Source organism: Carassius auratus, chromosome 9 (genome assembly GCF_003368295.1).
Source record: "Carassius auratus strain Wakin chromosome 9, ASM336829v1, whole genome shotgun sequence".
Classification (NCBI taxonomy): Eukaryota; Metazoa; Chordata; class Actinopteri; order Cypriniformes; family Cyprinidae; genus Carassius; species Carassius auratus.
Window position 1 is genome coordinate 23,900,525 of NC_039251.1, and position 22,581 is coordinate 23,923,105.

General features: G+C 38.0%; 1 protein-coding gene across 4 annotated transcripts in view; it reads right to left on the reverse strand.

Moving 5' to 3' along the window:
* The window catches only part of LOC113108783 (LIM domain only protein 7-like), a 44,220-nt gene that overhangs the window by 12,401 nt on the left and 9,238 nt on the right, over window positions 1-22,581 (reverse strand). For all 4 annotated transcript variants that reach the window (XM_026272098.1, XM_026272100.1, XM_026272097.1 and 1 more), the window contains exons 4-16: window positions 20,345-20,451; window positions 11,266-11,296; window positions 10,043-10,156; window positions 9,277-9,472; window positions 7,745-7,985; window positions 7,001-7,270; window positions 6,495-6,776; window positions 5,469-5,624; window positions 4,053-4,784; window positions 2,275-2,304; window positions 1,553-1,679; window positions 990-1,129; window positions 86-707 (exon numbers count right to left, since the gene is read on the reverse strand). In XM_026272098.1, the coding sequence (XP_026127883.1) occupies window positions 86-707; window positions 990-1,129; window positions 1,553-1,679; window positions 2,275-2,304; window positions 4,053-4,784; window positions 5,469-5,624; window positions 6,495-6,776; window positions 7,001-7,270; window positions 7,745-7,985; window positions 9,277-9,472; window positions 10,043-10,156; window positions 11,266-11,296; window positions 20,345-20,451 (3,048 nt within the window). The remainder of the gene's footprint in view (window positions 1-85; window positions 708-989; window positions 1,130-1,552; window positions 1,680-2,274; window positions 2,305-4,052; window positions 4,785-5,468; window positions 5,625-6,494; window positions 6,777-7,000; window positions 7,271-7,744; window positions 7,986-9,276; window positions 9,473-10,042; window positions 10,157-11,265; window positions 11,297-20,344; window positions 20,452-22,581) is intronic.

Genomic DNA, 22,581 nt, shown 5'->3' on the forward strand with positions numbered 1-22,581 from the left:
AGTTAAGTGCTCTAACACAAATTTATTCACAAAAAAAGGGCAATCAAACAGGTCAGGATGTTTGAGACTAAGCAGGCCCACTCACCGTGAACGCTCTGGGAAGGGAGCCGATTCGGTTGGACTGTGTGCCGAATGGCCTGGGCGTGACGACAGAGGGTAGTCTTGCGCTATCTGATCTCTGGTAGCTCCTGGGGAGGGAGGCAGAAACTCGATCCAGCCCAGACTGCTTTGTATCCATTGAATTGGGTTTATACAAAGAGCTAATGGGGCCGCTGGAGTTCTCGACTGGCTTAGTGTTGCTAATCAACTCCGAGCTGCTGAGAACGCTGCCGGTTTTACTGACACTGGTGGGTTTGATCAGGCTGGTGTTGCTGCTGGACAACGCAGGAACTGGATCGTCCAGAAGGCTTTGGGTCGTTGTATGGCTCTCCTCAATGTTGTCATTCATTTTTAGTGGGATCTCTGGGCTGGAGCGATCACGTCTTGTATGAAAATCTGTCTGATCTGATGCCAGAGTGCCAGCGACAGGTTCTCTTTTTCTCAGAGATGGTATGGAGGGTACTGAAGGTTTGTCCTCGGGAGTGTAAGGGGTGTCGATGGTGTAGCTACGTGGTGGCAGAGTTCTGCTTCGGGGTACAGGTTCTTCAAAGACATCATCAGAGATGGAGTTAAAGCTGTCCCTGCTGTTGCTTTGCTGTCGGCTCTCTCTGAATAGGGGCAGGAGTGAGAGAGGCAGGACAAGTACCGCGATTAGATTACACTTTTACCCTGAGCAGACTGCAGATCAGAGAAAGTGGAACAGACTACACTCTCTGCACTAACAGCAGACAACACGATGACAAAAACACAGGCCACAACATTTCATCATTCATAAAATAAAATATTAAATATGAAACTAAATTCATGAAATATTAAACATTTTATAAACAGTTTTGTACAGTTTAAGCTTCACACAACTATTTGATATAATGTATGTAATGCATGTTCACCTCTCATCCTGCATTTCCTTGAAGGTCTTTGATTTCCTGATGCCACCTGAAGTGATCTGCTCAATCTGCTCTCTCTCCTCTTTCTTCTTCACAATATCAGAATTCACACTCTTGCGCTTATTCTTCCACCTTGTAAGATCCTGTATGGACGAGGAGAAAGACGCTCAGCCTCCATAACTGGAGCACAGGTGCTTATTCATAAGCAGTAACGGTAGGAGGGACAGTTCAGGGGAAGGGTAGAGAGACACAAGGATAGATTGAGAAGTGAGGGAGGACTAGATTTTGCCAGTGTCCTATTTTGCCTGTTTGGCTCCACCCGACTCCTTTTCCCGTGTGAATTAGAGGCCCGTATATGACCTAAATGCTGTGCTGAAGCTCAGTCCAACCACGTCCACACTACAAAGTACCACTGAACAGTTACAGACTACTTGGTATTGATGTGATTGTGTGGCTTGAAGTTGAGGTGAGGAAATCTTACTTGTCTCAACTTTCAGTGAACCACTGGACAAACAGTTGCAGCAATAAACATGATCAGTAACAAAACCTTGTTATCCAATACTCACATCTTGCCACTTATCCTCGTTCTCCTTCAAGCGAGCACGCATCTTTTGCATCTCTTCAATTCGCAACTCCAACGGCAAGTTGCTGAAGTTCATCTCACCATCAGTCATGTCACTCACTGACTTACTCCTGAAAAAAAGGAAAAAAAAGCCATGCATTAGGATGGAAAAATGATTTAGTGGATTGTAGCCATTCAGCTTTTTGATACGAGTAAAAGTGTGGCATGCTCTCATCATGCAATACATAACAGAAATGTACAAGATAAAATACTGAAGGGTTAGTAAAACAGCAGGCATGTTTCCAAATATTCTTCAAGCCACAATTAGTTGTCTTAATAGACAACTAATGAGTTGTCACAAATATTATGTGGAAACTCAATGGGTTAGTATTGAAAGAGTGACCTATTCAATTACTTTCACTCATGTGTCTTACCTGTGAGAGCACAATGCTTCTGCATTACAGAAACACTGGTGGTTTTGAATATTTCCAGAACAATATGATAGACACAGATTTGAATTAAATTAGCCAGCAGTGTGTGTCTGTACTAGTCAACACTAATGACATTTTTTAGGCAGCAGCCCATGGGGATCAAAGCATTGTGAGTACATTGTGAGTGTCAGCGCTTAATGCAGGGGAGAGCAGAGGAAACAAAGGCCTACGCAGCATCCGTGACCACACACACACACACACAAACATGCTGTGCCTGCACAAGGCCACAACTCACCCTTCACTACCAGAGCTTTTCTGGAGCAGTCTAGGGAACCAAAGAGAACCGCAACAACAACATAGTCATATATTGGTGTGATGATTGACAGTTTTTATTGACTGACCAATAAAGTGTTGAATGCTCACCAACTCTGCATTTATTTGATCAAAATACAATAAAAAGAGCAAAAATGTAAGTTTTATGCAACTTATAATAAGTGATTCAATGTTAATATATTTAAATCTAATTTGTTCCTCTGATGACAAAGCTAAAATTTCAAAATGATAACATTTTAAATGTTTTTACTGTCACTTTTGATCAATTTAATGCAGCCTCGCTTAATAAAAGTATTAATTTCTTCAAAAACATTTTCACTTATCCCAAACTTTTAAACTGTAGTCAAGAGCTTAGTCACACCACTTGCATAAGTGCACACAGTCATGCTTCAACATTCATTTAATTATCTGATTACAGCCCCAGCTCTCTGACATTTAAATTGTGCAAACATAATATTAAGTGTCCATGTAACTTGGTTAAGGTACAATTTAAGGTGGGATGACATCATTGGAAACTTGTGGAATTCCCCACCAATCCCATTGTGGTTGCTCTTTTTAATGCCCAGACATTACATGGACTCTGATCAAGTGAAATGTTGTATTTGGGCTTCAAGTGCTAGGTGTGTTTCCATGGTCACATAAGTGTAAGTTCCAGCTTTCACAGGATCACAAGGGTGTGGGGAATTTGGAGCTAAAGTGCATTGTAAGCTACCTCGTAAAGAGTGAATGTGTCTGACTGGATTAATTATAGACATTGCTTAGGTTTTAAAATTCCACAACAGCATAGCTGGATACACTAGCACCTTATAAAGCCTGTTAGGTGCCTTTACTTATACGAAAGCCACAGCAATGGGGTTTGTAGATGATGTATCAGTTTCTTAGATGCATTCATCAGCAGAATCAGTCTTTTTTATTAAACACAAACAAAATGCAATTCACAGGCAATTGGTCAGTCTCTGCAAAGACAAAAAAAGGTCCATCTCTATGGCAAAAATCACTTTCCTTGGTGTTCCTGTAAAAAGGTTTATGCATCCTAATGTAATTCTGTTAATAGATAAATAAATGCTAAAAATCAGTCAATGTTTTTTTTATAATTAAATAAAGAAAACAAAGTTATAGACAAAATAAATAAACCATTTACCCACCTTCCAGAAAAAAGTTGCTATAGGTAAATAACTAGAAGAAGAATAAACTGCATAAAACTGCAAAATGATTTGTACTATAAAGCAGTGTATTTATGATTACACAAATTAAAATATGATAACAAATACCAGTTTGCAACATCAAAAAGCATAAAGTGTTGTTTTTGTACAGTTAAAATAACTGAAAAGGACTGACACCATTGCATATTCAAATAAAAAAATGGCTGTACCTGCTTTTATGTTAAAAACCAGGTGGGTAAAACACAGCATGGATCAAATTTTCATGTTTTTTCATGGTTCAAAGGTTGAGAACCATTTTGACATCAAGACTTCATGCACACATTTAACAAACCAAAAAGTTGTTCAAATTTTGAAGCCAGTCCAACATAATTCCAGAGAAAATCCAAATATCTACCTGTTACAATTATTCATTAAGTGGCAGGTCTCATGCAATCAAACTCACACCCATATTAAACTCACAAACATCTGCCATTGCCAGTATCAGATCATAGTTAACACGAGAATGAGAAAAGTACACCGCAGCTGAGATCTCGATGACAAGCACACACAGGCATTTCTGCAGGCTCAGAAACCTAACCTCTCCACCATCAGCCTCTTCCGGTATCGCACGCGGCTGGCCTCTCTGATGGCTTGCCATTTCTGCAGATCTTCCTCACTGCAAGAGAAAGAAACACCAAGAGCTTCTTTTTCCACCTTTCCTTGGGTATTTGAAGCTCTTAGTTTCCTAAGTAGCATATCATCTGCCTTCAGGTGCTGTTCTGCTCCGTGTTTAATCTCTGGCTTGGGTTTGTGCTGTCTGGGTTCAACTGGGTCACATATCAGCTTGGCCTGCAGTTTTGCTGGCAAAGCCCATGCCTCTGGAATAGGAACAGGGTGGTAGTTATCAGGGGCCCCAGATAGGGGGCGATGACTGATTTGCTGTTGAACCCTTCGAAAAACCACATCGTCTTTTTCAACGTCAGGATAAATGGGTTCACTCTCGTGGCGGGGCTGAATTACCACCATGACGTCGGACTCCGATCGGCGGCGAGGCAACAGGAAGTTACCATACTTCAATTTGGCCAGGTCATCGCTTGAGTGGAAGGTTTTTGTACGACGTGTGAACATATCGTCATTTTCCAAATCAGGCAGGATGTCGGCAGAAACGTTGTATGGGTCATTAGGGTGTTCACGCCCAAGGAGGGGACGCTTTGCACATTTTACGAGTCTGGGGCCAGAGGTGGGGTCTGGTCTGGGCCAAAAATCAGGGGGCTTTAAATTATGCAGTCCAGCAGTCTGCTGAGCAACCGTGAGAGGTTTTGTTTGATAACTGTGGTGAATGAAAGGAGAAAAGAGCAAAGAAAGGATTCAGAACATGCAAGGGGACAGTAGAAGAATGCAAGAGTAAGAATCAGTAAACAAGAGTAGTGCATGCAGGAGGATGCAACTAACCATGTTATATATAAGTAACAGCAGCATTGTGTGCTCTGTCTCTAGTTGCTCTGAATTTTTGGAAAAGCAGCAGTGTGAGCACTCTGCCACAAAAATACTAAGAAGTTACATTAACTAAACATTAAATACAAGAACAGTAATTATTTTAAGAATCCTGAATCAGGACACACACCAGCTCTAATTTCAATTCTTCTGAAGCCATATTATAGCTTTGTGTAAGGAAAAGACAGAAATTTAAGTAGCATGAACCACTTTCACTTCTATGAACAATGTTGTTGGAAAAGAGCATTATAAGATTTATCTTTGTGGGTGAGCTGTCCTTTTAATGTCCCTGAATTATGTGAATATTGATACTATGTTGGCAATTCTCACCATTTCCACTTAGATACTACTGTAATGCACTTGTTTGTTGAGATCATTAACATTCATGATGATGATGATTTCAAATAAATGAACATGTTAGTAAGCACCAGTTCATACGTTTATTAGAACATGAGAAGAAGCTGATTGGGGGAAGTGAGTAGTTGTCCAGTCCTAATGCATATGGGGCTGAGATAAGGACCTGAGTGTGGAAGTGAGGCTGGACTGAGCGAGGCCTTCAGGTGCATGGGAGTGAAAGGGAGGGGGTTCAGACTGAGTGCGAGAGAAGGTAGGTACAGAGAGCCAGGGGTTGATGTCACCGTCTGATTCTTCAGAGGATGAACCTGACTTCTTGGGGCTGGAAAATGTGAGGTAAAAGAGCAAAAAGAAAGACAGGAAAGAAAGGTTAGCAACCATCACCACAAAGAAGACAGAGAGGTAACAGAGAAGCCTTAGTGATAAAGTAAATAAGCCAAAAAGAAACCTGAGGGTTTAAAGTGCACCAAAAGTATTTGGACATTTAAGCCACACTAAAAAAAAATATAAGAAAGTATAAGCAAAACTGATGTACTGCTCAAAATCAAGACAAAAAATTATACAAAATTTGGACACTTGAATCGTTGGTTGATTTTGTAGAACAAAGGTCTACATCATTTGTTTTGTAATCACATTTATGTGTGACCCAAGTGTCCAAATACTCTACTTTTTTGGAGTCAGTGTATTGCCAGACATGTCTTTACAGTGTGTTATTAATGAAATTAATATCTGAACATTAACGGACTGATCGAGAGGGCTGGGAGTGAGAACAGGTTCTTATTAAGATTTCATACAAATTTTGTAACTGCAATTAAAAAATTATTTCCATGATTGAGTTGCCAATTATAATAAATATGAAGATATTATTTTTTAATTAAATGTTCTGTTGATATCTAAAACTCTTATAAGTTGACAACAGATTCGTACTGGAGTGAATGCAGTTAGAATTGTCATTGTCAAAATATTTCCCATTCTTTCTTTCTCAAAAATATGAAATATTGTCAACAGAAACATTACGAACCAGAAAATCTGAATCTATGGCAAGAAGCAGAATGATGAATGATTCCCTCCCCTTCTGCTCATCTGATATATAATGCAAATCTTGAAAAATGAAGTATTTCTGAGTTTTCCAATTTTTACTAATTCTAATGATTTACATTATGTTTTTTTTGCCTGAAACAGACAGACAAACCTGAAACCTTGGATCTTCCTGTACCAAGGCCGGCGCTGGGAGCCCAGTTTGATTTTCTTCACATGTGCATCCTCTTCAGGTGTCCAAAATTTGGGCAGAAATTTATCAAAAGGCACTGTTACAGATGGCTGAGGCGTCAGGCCTACTTTACGGGCATAAAGATCATCTTGAACAGGATCGGCATGGCCAAACTCATCATCCTCTTCCTCAGAGTCATCATAAACGCAGACACCAGCCGATGCAGGTCTCCTGTAAGTCCTCTGAAGAGGCTGTGACTTACTGCTGCTCAAAAGACAGCCATTTTTGTTACATACCGCCAATGATCAGTGCACATCAAACCATCCATGATTAACAAGCACAGCAAACCAAATAAAAGGCAAACACTGAAAACAAATGTTTCAAAAAGTCCACACTATAGATTGAAAATCAAGCGAAATAAAGACATCACAGCAACGAATCCCACAGCTGGCACTGATAAAATGACAAACAGATGCACCAGTTCTGACCTGAGATGGGTCAGTGTCTGCCGGGACACATTACTGACAGCCACCTGTGACCTGGTAGTACATGGGACAGCAGTTGCCTCCAGGTGGCTCATGGGTAAGGCAAAGTTGGTTGGAGCGACAGGGGAGGGGCTGTGAAATCTACGGCTAGCGAGGTCATCTAGAACCACGTCGGGATCCGGTCGGTCTGCATCCGAATCACTGCTCTCATACTGATAGGCCAAAGAGGGGTGAGCGGTGATAGCTGAAGGGTCTGAACCTGCCCTCTCATGACTGGGACGGACCGCCAGTGATGGTCACAAAAGCACAATGCCAAGATACAGTTGGAAAAATAAGCACCGGCAAAGACAAACCAACAAAGGAGGAATGTAATGATACTAAATCTAGAAAAAGTGAGTGACCAAAAGTTCACATTCAAATCTTTTGATTGCAGATTTCAGAGCACACTGTGAGGACATTATTGAGTTCTTTTAAAATTCAAGGGGATTTAAGAAAAATCTGTGGAGCTGGAGACTAAAAAATGTTTTTACTCTCATTTTAATGTCATTGCTGTCAAGTATAGAAATTTGTGAATTTTCTATGTTATGGCCTCCTTAGAGAAAGACCAAACTTGTAGAAAACATTTTTCTTGCAGAAAACATGTTCTGGATAACATCATATATCCTTGGTCACCTTTCATCAGACTAGGTGAATATAAGCCATCCATTGAAAACCCCCTATGACCTGTAAAGTGTAGACTTGCATTACCTTGTAAAAGTGCCATCATCCTCTGTGTACAAAGGGCTAGCCCAGCTTCTTCTGTTGTCATCATTTCGCTCTGCGCGCTTCTTGCGTAATGGTGCTGGAACGTAGCCTGACTGCTTGTCCTTTGTTGGCAGGAACTGATTGTACTGAGTGGTGGCCTTAGGTGCTATGACCAGTGAACGGCGGTATTCTTTATTTTCTGACATCATGAAGCTCAGATCTGCTTCAGGGTCACTTCCACAACCTGGAGAAACAGCACAAACCCCCAGAAGTGTGAGCTATAAACACACACCCATGATTGTTTTCCTGTCCTGGTAGGGACTTTCCATTGACTTTTATTGTTTTTACTGAACTAATGTTTTCTAACCCATAAACCTAAAACTAACACTTACAGAATGTAACGGAATAACTTTTATGAATTTTCTGAATTTCTTTTAGTGTATTTATGAAGTTGTTTTTCTGGGAGAGAGAAAGAGAGAGAGAGAGAGAGAGAGAGAGAGAGAGAGAGAGAGAGAGAAGATGCATTAAATTAAATGCTGTCCTTGTGGACTTTCTATTCATTAAAGACTCTTGAAAAAAATCATGATTACACAAAAATATTTAGCAGTACACTCATTTTCATTTGCAATAATATTAGAATGGTTTCAAAATAATCTTTTGACACTGAAGACTGGAGCAATGGCAGCTGAAAACATAGCTTTTTGCCATCACAGGAATAACTTACATTTAAAAATAGTAAACAATTATTTTACGTTGTAATATTATCTCACAAACTTGTTGTTTTTACTGTATTTTTGATTAAATATATGGAGCCTTGCTTAGCCTGAAACTTCTTTCAAAAATCTCTAATTTTTAAATGGTAGAATTCTCAGAATATATCTTCATCATCCAAATATAGACAAGACAACCTTTTTTTTTTTTTGTAGTGCACTCATGCACATACTTCTGTGTAGTAAATATGGCAGTGGGAAGCGACTGACTCATTGACAGGTCAGTGGGGAAAAAGAAAAAAAATGTCTCACTGTAGTGAACGTAGAAATCCCAGAACACTAATTATATCAGCTGCTAATTACATCAGCACCTTCCTCATGAGCTTCTATTGAGCCCATGAGACCATGACAGAGTAGAAAGCTGATAATGCCCCTGAAATGCAAGCATGTAGAAGAGTAAGAATGAATGGAAGTTTACACTTTTCATCAAACATTGTCCCAGTCAGCAAAATATAGGCTGAATATAGCTCATGACAAAAGCTTGAAATGGTTTCATCCATACGCCACTAGAGGGCACCAAGCAGATGTTTAGATACGCAAGAGTTTATTAATAAACTATACACATCTCAAGCAAAGGTTTAATTTTCTGGTGCACTTCAAATTTTATATTACTTGCACTGTTTGATGTTTTTTTCCATGTGTGTGTGTTCAAAAAGACACAAACTGAAAGACCAAACTTCACTTTTCATGCAACTTCTCATCTCTGACTGCCTCAAAGTCAAGTTAGAACACAGAAGAGAGACTTTAGAGACTGAAGAGCCTTACCCTCGCTGCTTCCTTTGAGTGTAGCGTCTGAGGATGTGCTGTAAGTTCTGGAGCCCAGTGAGTCGAGGCTGTCTAGAGAGTCTTCTCTCGTGTGTCTGTCTCGGAGTGGGAAGAGCTCTTCTTTCTCTGAGTACCAGCTATCTCTACAAGAGCTGTTTCGCACACTGCCCTGCAGTGATGTGCAATCCTCTAGTGTCTGTTGAGCACAAGGGTGTGAGGGACCAGCAAACAGTGTGCACAAGGGAAAACAACAAACAACAAACACAGCATACAGCCTCACTCAGTGCATAAACACAGTCTTGCTCATGAGAATCTGCTGTCAATGCCATTGAATCTGATCATGTACTTCGAAGTATTTAAACTCTGCTCTGATATTGAAGTGTATTAACAAAAATGTTTGCATGGCTATTTCTGAATACAATAACTGAAATATGCTTTATGGTTTAAACTGAAATGGCAGGTTTAATGACAAAATGATTTTGATGGCACTTTTATAATAATATAATAAGCAAAAAAAAATTCCATATGTAAAAGTCAGTATCAAAGCAATTAATTGCTATTGGCTCACTGTTCCTTAATATTTAGTTAAACCATGAGACCAGTCTGCTGCTTTCTTAGTAAGATATTTTAAATACCAGAATTGATATAAAATGAGATTTACATGGTAAGCTAGTCTAGAAAAATCCATGGTATTCAAGCACTACAATTTAACTTCAAAAAGTAAATACTACACTCAAATACTGCATAATGTCAATACATATCTCACCTTATATAGTGCTTTGCCAAGTAATCCCTCGAAAGCCTTTAGATTTAGGTAAGGTCCATAATAAAAAGGATCAGCATGTGTCTTTCTGCCCAACCAGTATATGGTGATCAGAACCTAGGAAACAAATCAACACAACTGTATTAGAACACACTGCAACAAAGATATGATTCAGTGATAAAATCCAAAGCTACTTCATTTTTGGCTGCATGCTGAGGTGTCAAAAGAAACTAGTTAAATCACATTGCAAGATTAAAAAGCCATTATATACCCTGTCCCAAAAAATATTAGGACACTTTTTACACTTAATTTTTTTTTTTGCCGTTTATCAAATTACTCTAATGTTAGATTTACTGCATATATAAAGTTAACTGATGTTTGACAAAGTGTTTAACTATTTTTGTTCAAATTTGAAAGAATATACACTATACTATTAAAAAGTCTGGGATCATTATGTTTTTATTTATATATTTTAATGATAAAAAAGCGACTGAAGACTTTTACATTGATACAAAAAAATCTGTTTCAAATAAATGCTGTTCTTTAGAAAAAAATAAATAAAAAAGATAAATAATAAAGGTTTCTTGAGCACCAAATCAGAATATTAGAATGATTTCCGAAGAATCCTGTGACACTGAAGACTGGAGTAACGGATGAAAATTCAGCTTTGCCAACACAGGAATAAATTTTATTTTAAAATATATTAAAATAGAAAAAAGCTATTTTATTTTACAAGATTACATTCTTTTTTGGTTCAAATAAATGCAGCCTTGATTTCTTTCTGAAAAAAAAAAAAAAAAAAAAAAAATGTAATACAGGCCCCAAATTTTTAAGTGCTACTTTACTTTATCACTTGAAATAAATTGAAATCTATATAGTACTATATAGCCTGCATATTATGTTCAGACGTTTCCACAATATTAAAGGTGGTTTAAGCCCCCTTTGGGCCACTGCATTTGTTTTCAAGAGAGGTGAGGGATGTCTTGAGCAGCGTACTTGAGTTTTAGATAAAGCCTCTTGAAATAGTACTATAATATACTGCCACTGAGCTATTTAAGAGATAAACAGACAACCACAAACCACAATATGGAAGCTGCAAAGTGAGGATTTTATTTGACACCACACAAATGAAGCCAGATTCTTAAAACTCACAGCATATTTCAAGTGAACAAATTAGGAGATAAACACGAGCAACCCAAATGAAAGAACTCAGCATTAGCACTTACATTTTTGAGCCTCCTGCTGCTCTCCTGGTGCCTGTAGAGGAGAAGAGGTTTTTGGTTAATCACTCACAGCCTGGGAAAAACACAATAAAAAACAGTGGGCATGTTTTGGGTCTCTGTGTGCCCTGGTGAATGAGCTAGAAGGTGAAAGCACAATCCCATCAAGCCAGCTCCCGGCAGCTCTATACAAAAGGATACACACTGAAAACACATTCACTCAAACAACAAGACAAACAAAAGCTAAATAACCCTACTAAAACTAGCTTCATTCTAAGTCGACAGTATATTTTTTATGTCAGAAATGCGACAGAAATGCAAACATAATAAAACAACAAGACACATTACGTGTACTGCGTATGTTCTACTTTTATGTCACCTTCTTGTGTTTATGAACACTGTCCCTCAAGGTGAAGGCCAAATATGATCACAATAAAAATGCCAAATTCCTCTATGTAAAACGTCAATGGAATTTTGAACTCAGGATCCTTGACATCCTGTTGCTGTGTGTGTGCAACTTAGGTATTTCCTTCTCCTATGTTTTGACCAAGAAGATTATATAATACTTCAGCCATTTGCTCTCTGAATTAGAGGTCCCACGCTAACTAGCTAAACTTTGACTTGGTTTCCCTGCAACTTTTAGCCTATGCCTTAACATGAAATAACATAGATATAAAACACAAAATAACATCCATTTCCCTAGAGATATAGATCAAACAATGTCTGGACCGTGCACTTTAGTATTTGGAGTTCCCAGAGTATTTAATGACACTGGGAGGACCTGTACTGTAGGTACATACCATCCTGACACAACAGAGCACATTCTTACAGTACTAACAATACATTCTCAAAGTCAATGCAACACATTTTAGCTGTGACAGCCATGATGCAAGATTTGTGACACAAGCTACAGTGCTCAACAGCTGAGAGGTCGCGGAGCGATTCTGCTAGTCAGCGACCTGTGTGTTTTTCAAGCTGGTGAACCTGCATGACATGTTCAACTTGCTGAATGAAGGCGTTCACTGCTCCCGATAGCAACAATTTATTGCTCCAATAAAAGATGTAAGAGGGAAAAAAGTATGTGCCTGACATCGGAACAAAGTCCACATTTACAAAGCTGCTGGGGGAAAAAAAATGGCAAGAACATTCTGCCTTAAACGCTTGTTACCTAATGATAATTTATGAGGGCTGAAAAAGCCAAAGGACTCTCTGTTGGAGTAGGAAAAGATAGAAGCTCAAGGGTGTATTTTGTTTTCATGTGATCAGCTGTTCACTCACATGAATATGAGGTATTTATTTATCAGCAAATCCTGTGAGGTAAAAAAAAAAGATCAAAGATATTATCTAACGGAGAAGGGAGGCACTGATCTTGAAAGGGAAAGCTAAATCAGCATTTCTGATCCAATCTGATAACAGCGAACAAAAAAATGAAAAGACAATTCTGTCATCATTCATTCATTCTCATGTTGTCATAAACACATATGACTTTAATCTGATTAAGATTTTTTTGGAAACATTTGTAATGGTCCTCTTTTCCTTGCAATTACTGAATCTATTGAACATGAAAAAGAATCCAAACACACCATAAATCAATAAAATGCATCATAAGAGTAGACAGCAACAATTACATTTTGGTTTCGTCTCCACAAAAATCTATAATATATGGCTTCGGCTTTGCAAGATATGCAAATAAAGCACATGGACCAGTTTCCCTAAAACCTTTATGGAGCATTACTTTTTTTTTTTTTTGGAGCCTGACAGCTTCTGTTCTAACTCATTATATTGAAAAGAGTGGCCATTATATTTATTAAAAATTCACTTTCAAATATTGAATTTTAAGGGTGAAATACCCCTTTAAGTTGTGAACACTGGGTTATGTTAAAAATAAAAGCAGTGGCACTGGTGTTTAACATCCGCTCATGCCACTCTTAATTCTCCATCATTTAGTAAGAGAACTGTGGCTGGAACATTCCAATTGCAACAGCTCATTTTTCTACTCAAAACACTGTCAGACATAATCATAGACAAATGCCTTTCAATGGGGTCTCTATCCACACAACAGACTTTAAATGCTTTGAACTAATGTGTCTAAACAAGTACAAGACTGCGTCAAATTGCTTATAATCACCCGTCTGTTCCCAAGACAACAGAAAAATGTTGTTTGCAATAATGACTGTTTGTGAGAAAATAGTAATGCTTGCACTGTTAAATTCCTACAAAAGAAAACATTTATCTGCTGCATTCTATACTATTTGTGTGTAACGAACTCAGAATCTAAGTTACATTCCCAAAAGCTGCTTTTTTCTGGTAGTTCTAGGGCCTGAAGATACAGTAAGTGTCATAAACAAGTGCTGTACTAGTCCGTGGGAAAGTCACATAGACATTTAGAATGTGTCTCTCTCTCGAGAAACCAAACCATTTCTTTATGTGTGATTATTGTGTCATGTCAAAGTAGAACACAATAGAAGTTTCTAAATGATACTGTGCAGTTTCACTCTAAACAATGTCTAAACCACAGAGGCTCAAACAGACAAGCAGTACAGTCTATAATAGAGATAGAATATTGCCTACGCATAATCTAAAATACTCACACATGGACAAAGTCCAGCCCTCAGTTACACAATATCCAAGGCATATTTCTGGAATTTTCAAGTCGTACATCCGTCTTTAATATCGAAATGATTCATGTCCATAAAAATGTGGTAAAGACCCGCCAGTCCCTTTTTGGGCAACACAATAAAATGACACAGTGACAATGGTCTGGCAGGTTCATGACACATCAACACCCCTTATTTACAAAGCCTAATACTAGAGGGTGTGTGTGCATATTAAGACCTCACAGCCCAGTTCAGTAACATTCAGCGGGTAAAGAATGTTCCTGGTTTTATGAACAAATGCTTATAATAAGTCGTGTCAGATTGCATCAGTCTTTCTTTACTTTTTATAAAGTCTTCACTCACATCCCTATGATACAACACAAACATTTCAATGGAGGCATCAGCTGTGAATGCTTTAATGCCTCTCAAAAGACTTGATACATCCTTATCCGAAACACCAGCTATAATCCACAAGTAAACATTGTAAAGATATAATTTTCACTAGCCTGCTGAGCGTGTCGAACAAACGCAGCTCTTGTTTGTCTGTGTGGACAATTGAGTAATTCACAATGTACCAGTGTTCATGTCACAGACACCACTGATGCCATCCAGTGCCACACACCATTGAGAAAATAACAATATAACCTCCCAGAGCTCTTATAATGCAAATCTTCAGAGTTCACAACAATGCGACTCAACAGTGGAGCATTTAAACTTTCAGCATGCAAAAGTGCACCAAAAGTACTTATTCACTGGTCTAAATGGAGTTAAACCATCAAAACTTTGGGGTTAGTATAATTTTTTATTTATTTATTTTTTTTATGTTTTGAAGTCCTCTATGCTCACCAAGGCTGCATTTATTTGATACGAATAAAAATGTATTATTATCGATGCTGGACAGCTGTTTTGCTTAATTGATAAATTGCAGTTGAACAAGAACAGCATTTTAAGTCTTGCTGAATAAAAGTGTTCATTGTTTAACAAAAAATATGCTGACACTAAACCTTTGAATAGTAGTATATTTAAATCTAATAAAAAGTAATATAACATTCAACATATCAATTTTTCAGTATTTTTCCACGTACACATTGCTAAAAATAACCAGCAGCCTCAAACAAACCATCTGCATGTAAAGAAGAGAATCATTTATCTGGGAATCAGTTCGGCACTGGAGCATGAGAAGATGATATCGGCGGTAAATAAAAACAATATCGCTGATGCCACACTGTACTACTCCTGTTAAACATCTGTGACAGATACAAAATTACATGAAGCCAGAGCATTTTTGATCACATTTCTTTTTTTATTAATTTGGCTCTCTTATTAGAAGCTATGTACAGTATGACTCCTCTTGAAGTCAATAACCAATGATTGAAGGCAAAAAGTGAGGTTTTATCAACTCCACAACTCTATAAACTACTGGAATGTAGGAGGAGATATAATTCTTTATCATTAACTTTATGTAATCACTAGAAACATGGCAACACGTTCACTGGATGAGACAATGATAAAACGCAGAGACAAAGTTCACCCAACTACAGTGACAAGTGATGAAGCCTTCTGAACCGCCACTAGTCATAGTTAAGATTTTCTTTAGTTAAGAACTAAAATAACTCAAACAAAAAAAAATAATAATAATAATAAAAAACTATAAAAAAAATTACATTTGAACTAAAATGAAAATTATAACTCATTCAAATTACATTGGTACTAAACAAATGGATGTTGGCATTAAAAAAAAAAAAACTTTTAAAACACACTAGTGACTGGTGTAATTTGCAGAATTAATATAAATCATTTAGTATATTCAAATGAATAATGAACTTTTTTTTTTCAAATAACCACAGCATTTAAAAAATACATTAAAATAAATCATATTTTATGAATTTATAAATGTTTCTATACATAAAACTAACCTCAACCTTTTGATTGGTAGTATATATAATTAAATAAGTTGTATTAGTCAGCATGTCAGTAAATATTGATCGTGTTAATCAGCAGATTGAAACAGGCCATGAAATGAGCAGCTGTCGTGCTGGAAGAGGCTGCCTGAGGGACAGATGACCCAGAGTTGTTTACCTCTCTGAGACACTTGCTTTTCATGGGCTGATGAGTAATGATGAATGCAGGCCCTGCTTATCTCAACCCTGTCGGCAATAAGCTGCAATATCTCCTCACGTTGCCTTCTGTGTGACTGTGAACATTCGGCGTCAAACTCCACAAGGGCTGTAAACCTCAGATCACTGTGAGAGATCAGAGAACTTAAATGAAGCGTACAAATTATGCCCTCACATTGCAGAATGTTTACTGCCATCTGTATTAGCAGTCGGTGAAAGAGCATTGAAGCTGGAAAGTGGCACAAACAATGTATCGCTTCAGAACACCAAAAATCCATGGCATTTGCTCGAATGATTTGGCAAGGGTCAAGTAAAAAAAAGCTTTTATATATCACAGCAGGACTGCAGTGCAGAGTGGTCGAGTCTAATTCTTGACCAGCTTACAGTTAGTATATGCAAACTGCGCAGCCTACACAAACCACAACAGAGAACACAAGCCGAAACCATTAACGAGTTAATCAAGTTAACACAAACATGTTCCTGAAGATGTAAAGTTACACCAGGAGAATGAAGGACAAAACAAACTATAAAAAGCAACAGTCAGGAATCATATCACTGCTGCACTTCGTCTAGTGTCAAAAACTGACCTTTCAATTCTAAAATTAGGACCCCTGGAACCCTTCTGACAAATGCCTGTCAGTGGACACAGATAAACCCTCACCCACACCCTCAGACATTAACAAGTGGAGTAAGTGATTATAATGATAGCCTATGGGGATTGGACGAGTCCTGTTTAATCAGAGCCTCTGTACGGTTGGCATGGCAGTGAGGGTGTGGCATGGTAACCTTCATGCAGCAAGGCTCGCTTTGTTTAATCTCAGCGTCTGACGGCGCTTTCACTTCAGCTGAAGTAACAATGACGCGACAGGCAGAAATTTCCAGCTCTCCCTTGTCATATTCAAAGCAGTCTTATCAATATGGGCAGGCTGACTTTTCATATTTGAATCATTACTAATTTGGATGTGACGTGATATGGCTTTGATAAGTCACAATGGTCCAAACACACCAATAATTTGTGCTTGACTAGTTCAAGCCAGAGCTGAACACACCTTAGTCAAATGAAGCAGTACACAAAAGGATCAACTATGAGAAAACACAGGAACAAGATGAAAATCAGTTGCAGACCATCCACTGAATAGTAGACATAAAAATAAAAATGTTCATGTTGTTTTTTCATCTTGCATAATATTGTTAGAACTCTTTTTTTCCATTTATTGAAGTGAATGAGAACTGAGCTCCAAAATGACAACAACAATAAAAATTATGATTAATGTGGTTCAGACTGTGACTTGTATGCTGTATTTCATTCTAAATCTTCTGAGGTCATATAATGAGTTTATATGAGGATCAGACCTCAAGTCGTTATTCACTGAAAAACTTGACATTCAACATTTTCCTTGCCAGGTTCATGACAATTCGTAAGAGCTTACAGGAGTAGTAGTGTTTTCCAATTCATGAATGAATCATTTTGGTGAAACTGATGAATCAAGTCATAAAAGCGGTCTGAATTATTCATTTACAAACTGAACTGATCTAGTTTTCATTGTGATACGGTTGATACTGATGAAGAAAATGTTCAGTGAATGACCGATCTGTTAGTCACAGCTATTTGGAAGACTTGGAAAATAGCGCACAAGTCAAGCAAACTACTTTTATTATACTTTTATGGTCCTTTACTACCTTTTTGAAACTTGAAAGCTTTAGTTACTATTCATTGTAACTGCATGAAGTATAAGAAAAGGAAAAAGTATTACTGAAAAAAAAAAAAAAAAAAGCTGACATTTTAATGAAAATGAAATTAAAACAGGAAATGTATATAAATCTCTTTCAAATTACATTGGTATTAAACAAAGGGATGTTGGGATTTTTTAATTCTTATAAAACACACTGAAGTAATTTGCATAATTAATATAAATAATTAAAAATATTAAAATGAATAATGAACAGCGTACAAGTAAAGCAAACTACTATTATTATAATTTTATGGTCCTTTACTTCCTTTTCAAGTTCCCATCCACAGTAACTGCGATCAGCACATTATTAAAAGATTTTCTCCTTTTTTCTTCAATGGAAGACAAAGTCAGGATTGTAATGACATAAGGGTATATACAGGTGCATCTCAATAAATTAGAACGTTGTGGAAAAGTTCATTTATTTCAGATATTCAACTCAAATTGTGAAACACATACTGAAGTAGGTTCTTTTAATTGTTATGATTTTGGCTCGCATTTGACAAAAACCTACCAATTCACTAACTCAACAAATTAGAATACTTTATAAGACCAATAAAAAACATTTAAGTGAATTGTTGGCCTTCTGGAAAGCACGTCCATTTACTGTACATGTACTCAGTACTTGGTAGGGCCTCCTTTTGCTTTAATTGCTGTCTCAGTTCGGCGTGGCATGGAGGTGATCAGTTTGTGGCACTGCTGAGCTGGTATGGAAGCCCAGGTTTCTCTGACAGTGGCCTTCAGCTCATCTGCACTTTTTGGTCTCTTGTTTCTCATTTTCCTCTTGACAATACTCCATACATTGTCTATGGGGTTCAGGTCTGGTGAGTTTGCTGGTCAGTCGAGCACACCAACACCATGGTCATTGCACCCCAAAATAATCACAGACTGTGTAAACTTAACACTTGACTTCAAGCAACTTGGGCTATGAGCTTCTCCACCCTTCCTCCAGACTCTATGACCTTGGTTTCCAAATGAAATACAAAACTTGCTCTCATCTGAAAAGAGAACTTTGGACCACTGGGCAACAGTCCAGTTCTTCTTCTCCTTAGCACAGATAAGGCACCTCTGACGTTTTCTGTGGTTCAGGAGTGACTTAACAAGAGGAATACGACAACTGTAGCCAAATTCCTTGACACGTCTGTGTGTGGTGGCTCTTGATCCCTTGACCCCAGCCTCAGTCCATTCCTTGTGAAGTTCACTCACATTCTTGAATCCATTTTGCTTGACAATCCTCATAAGGCTGCAGTTCTCTCAGTTGGTTGTGCATCTTTTTCTTCCACACTTTTTCCTTCCCCTCAACTTTCTGTTAACATGCTTGGATACAGCACTCTGTGAACAGCCAGCTTCTTTGGCAATGAATGTTTGTGGCTTAACCACCATGTGAAGGGTGTCAATAATTGTCTTCTAGACAACTGTCAGATCAGCAGTCGTCCCCATGATTGTGTAGCCTAGTGAACCAAACTGAGAGACCATTTTGAAGGCTCAGGAAACATTTGCAGGTGTATTGAGTTGATTAGCTTATTGGCATGTCACCATATTCACCAAATTTTTTTGAGGTTTTTGTGAGCAAAAATGTGAGCCAAAATCATCATAATTAAAAGTATCAAAAACTTAAACTACTTCAGTCTGTGTGCACTGAATTTATGTAATACACGAGTTTCACAATTTGAGTTTCCACGACATTCTAATTTATTGAGATGCACCTGTAAATGATAACGGAATTATTATATGTGTGAACCTTTGATTTGAACCTGTATGACAAATGTTCTAGTTCATTTAAGTGACTTGTAAAATATAATAGCCCAGTACTTCTTAGTGGTTTTGTTTGCAAATATCAGAGTGCTTTTGTGTTGATGAACATGTCAGAGCTGGACTGACAGATCTCACGACGTAACCATACAAGACACACCTGTGAGAATATGAACAGGTTGATCAACATGCCATATTTTTCCACCCTGGTCACAGGTATGGGCAGAGCCAAAACATTGAAACTACAACAATATAGCATGATTGCAGCTTGCACATGACATAAACACATGCGAGTGGCAAATTCACCCACAGCACACATGCAAAAAGTCCTTAATCTCTATTTATCTCGGATTTACACATCCACAAGCCAGCTGTCAGATTCTGATTCAGCAATTGTGAGAGTTTATGCTTCACTGATGAGGGTGATTTCTGCTATTTTTAAGATCAGATTATAGTTTCATTACGACTCACCTCTTAATTTACTGGCTCTTCTCTAACTTTCATTTTTCACTTGAAAAAATGGCATATCTAATTCATGACTTTCATTTAATATTAAATTAATTTTCACAAACAAAACAAGCCGGGAATTGTATGATAAATGTTGCAAAGCTTTTATATCAACAACCACAACACGTCCCATAAATTTATAAAAAATTTGCATGGAGTCTCATACAATGAATTTAAATAACTGGCTTGGTAATACAAGCCTATTTTACCAAAGTATGTGGATATGAGACCAGAGGACAATAAGATCTGCCAAAATTACCATCGAGTGAGCCATAAACAGTGGTTGGACACATTCTGTTGCAGCTAAACCACTGCTATTTGCACATTGGCAAAGGGTCAAGCATATTACTGAACATTGTAAGTTGAGAAAACCAAAACTTACTTGACAGTCACACGTGTAGAGAAGTCTTGAAGGTCTCCTGGGTGGAAAAGCTGGGCCTCTTTTAGTCCAAGCTTTGCACAGGCTTTTAAGAAGAGGCTGATGTTGTCCTGCCGACAGAGAATATGTGTCCACCTTGTGAGTTAGAAGTCATATGGGAACTCTTTGGCACACGCAGTCTAGAAATAATTGCATCCAAAGTTCAGTCCAGTGAGCTGAAGCAGTGGGAGGAGACGAAAGAGGGCAGGTGGCAAATAAAAAGTGACACCACAAGAGCAAAGAATGAAGGCAGGGACATCACCGATTGATCTGTGACAGTACCTGTGAGAGCAGGAGTTTGGCCTCGGGGCGGTGCAAAAACATGACAGAGTGTCAACGCCACTAGTCCCCTCCCCCGCACATGCACGGCAGTCACACGCACACGCACACACACACACACACACACACACACACACTCTCCCTTTTCACTTGCTCTAGACTAACCCAGACAAATACCTACATGTGCACAAACATATAAACTCAAATCATACTCTCCCTTTTCACACCCAGAAACCGCCACTCAAATCTCTCAGCAGAATATTTGAGGAATCTTCAGGGCGGTGGATTATTTTGGAAACCGAGTTGCCATGAAACACAGGTGACTGAAACGACAAACTATTTCCCCCTAGCAAGTGTTAAAATCGTTTACTGGGTGGGTAGGGAAATGCTTAAATATAAAGGAAACTTGAGATTGTGTGTGTGCATTCACATTCACATCCGGTATGTTGATGAATGCAGACTATCACGGCACTGATGTTGTGTTGAGATATAATTTCAATTAGATTCGATCAGCCATCTGGATGAGATGTTCAGAGCATGCAGCCCACCCTTTTTCTGCTTTACCGCTTGCTCTAAAATAATCACAGGGTGCTCTGGTCTATATTTAAACAGCAAACATGCTTATTAGCAGATGGCAATGAGGAGCTGCACTTCTGAATCACCTCTTTGCTTAAACTGTTCAATCCAGAGTCAAAGGTCTCACCCTGACCGTGTGTGAGGGTCAAAGTATCTTTTGAAGCACATTTCATCAGTGTTTAAAGGTTACAAATGGGTGTCTGAAATACAGAAAATGGATGTCAACAAGATGTCTCTTAGCATTCTGTTCCTCATACAAATTATCGCACACTCCAGTAGCTTGATCTGTGTCCTTAACCCTTAACCTAGACTTATGCAAAATATCTATTTCCGCTAGTCACCTGTTTACCTGAATACCTGAACGCTAAATGTCTTGGAGCAGGTGGCTAGGAACAAACAGACCTTTACATGGAATTTAGAATGACCTACAATTCCTTAACAGGACATGTAAATCAAACCATTATTAGGTGTTAAGAATTTTGCACAGATAGCTTTGGGACAATGACATAATCACTGGTTGGAGTCTTTCAGATTCCTCTACCTATAACAATATCACCTTGTCACAGCAGAATACTTCAAATTTATAAAATTTAGGTGTAGTTATTAGGTTTCATACAACAAAACAGTTACTGGTTCAATCCCAGCTATATGTGACACTGGATCTATAACTTTTGTGTCCTTGAACAAGGGGCCTAAGCAAGGCTGCTACAATCAGCATAATGTACATGGATTTGGGTTAAAATTTCACACTTATATAAATATATAAAGTATTACGAAGAATAAATTAATAGACTACATACATTTATATTAACTTTTTAGTGAAAGGGATTTTAGCAAAAAAAAAAAAAAAAAAGATAACAATCAGCCTACTGAATGTAAATAAGTAGAAATAAAGAAATCGATACCGTTAGCAAAGAAACACAGTAGCATCTGAAAATTGCATAGCTTTGGGTCAAACCAGACGCATAGTAAAAATTCCTTTAATTCAAATAAGAAAGTTTTAACATTCATTTAGTTAGCATATTAGAATTCATCTCAAGAACCAAATCATGCAGACATAATGATGGCGAAAGAATCTTTAACTTTACAGTCAGTGCACATAATCCTGCCAGAAATTCTCATTTAGTGATTACAGTCCTCTGACAAAACTATCAAGCCATCTGTCAAACAGTGTTTTGTAAATGCTGGCTGGTTGATTAATTATGATTTAGGAATTTGGAGGTGTTGTATACCATACATTCATATGTTATCCAGCAACGTGTTGCCCAGGCATTACTGGTGATATGTTTTTAATCTAAAGTACATTTGTGTGAAAAGTGTGTCAGCATAGATTAAGTTCTCATATG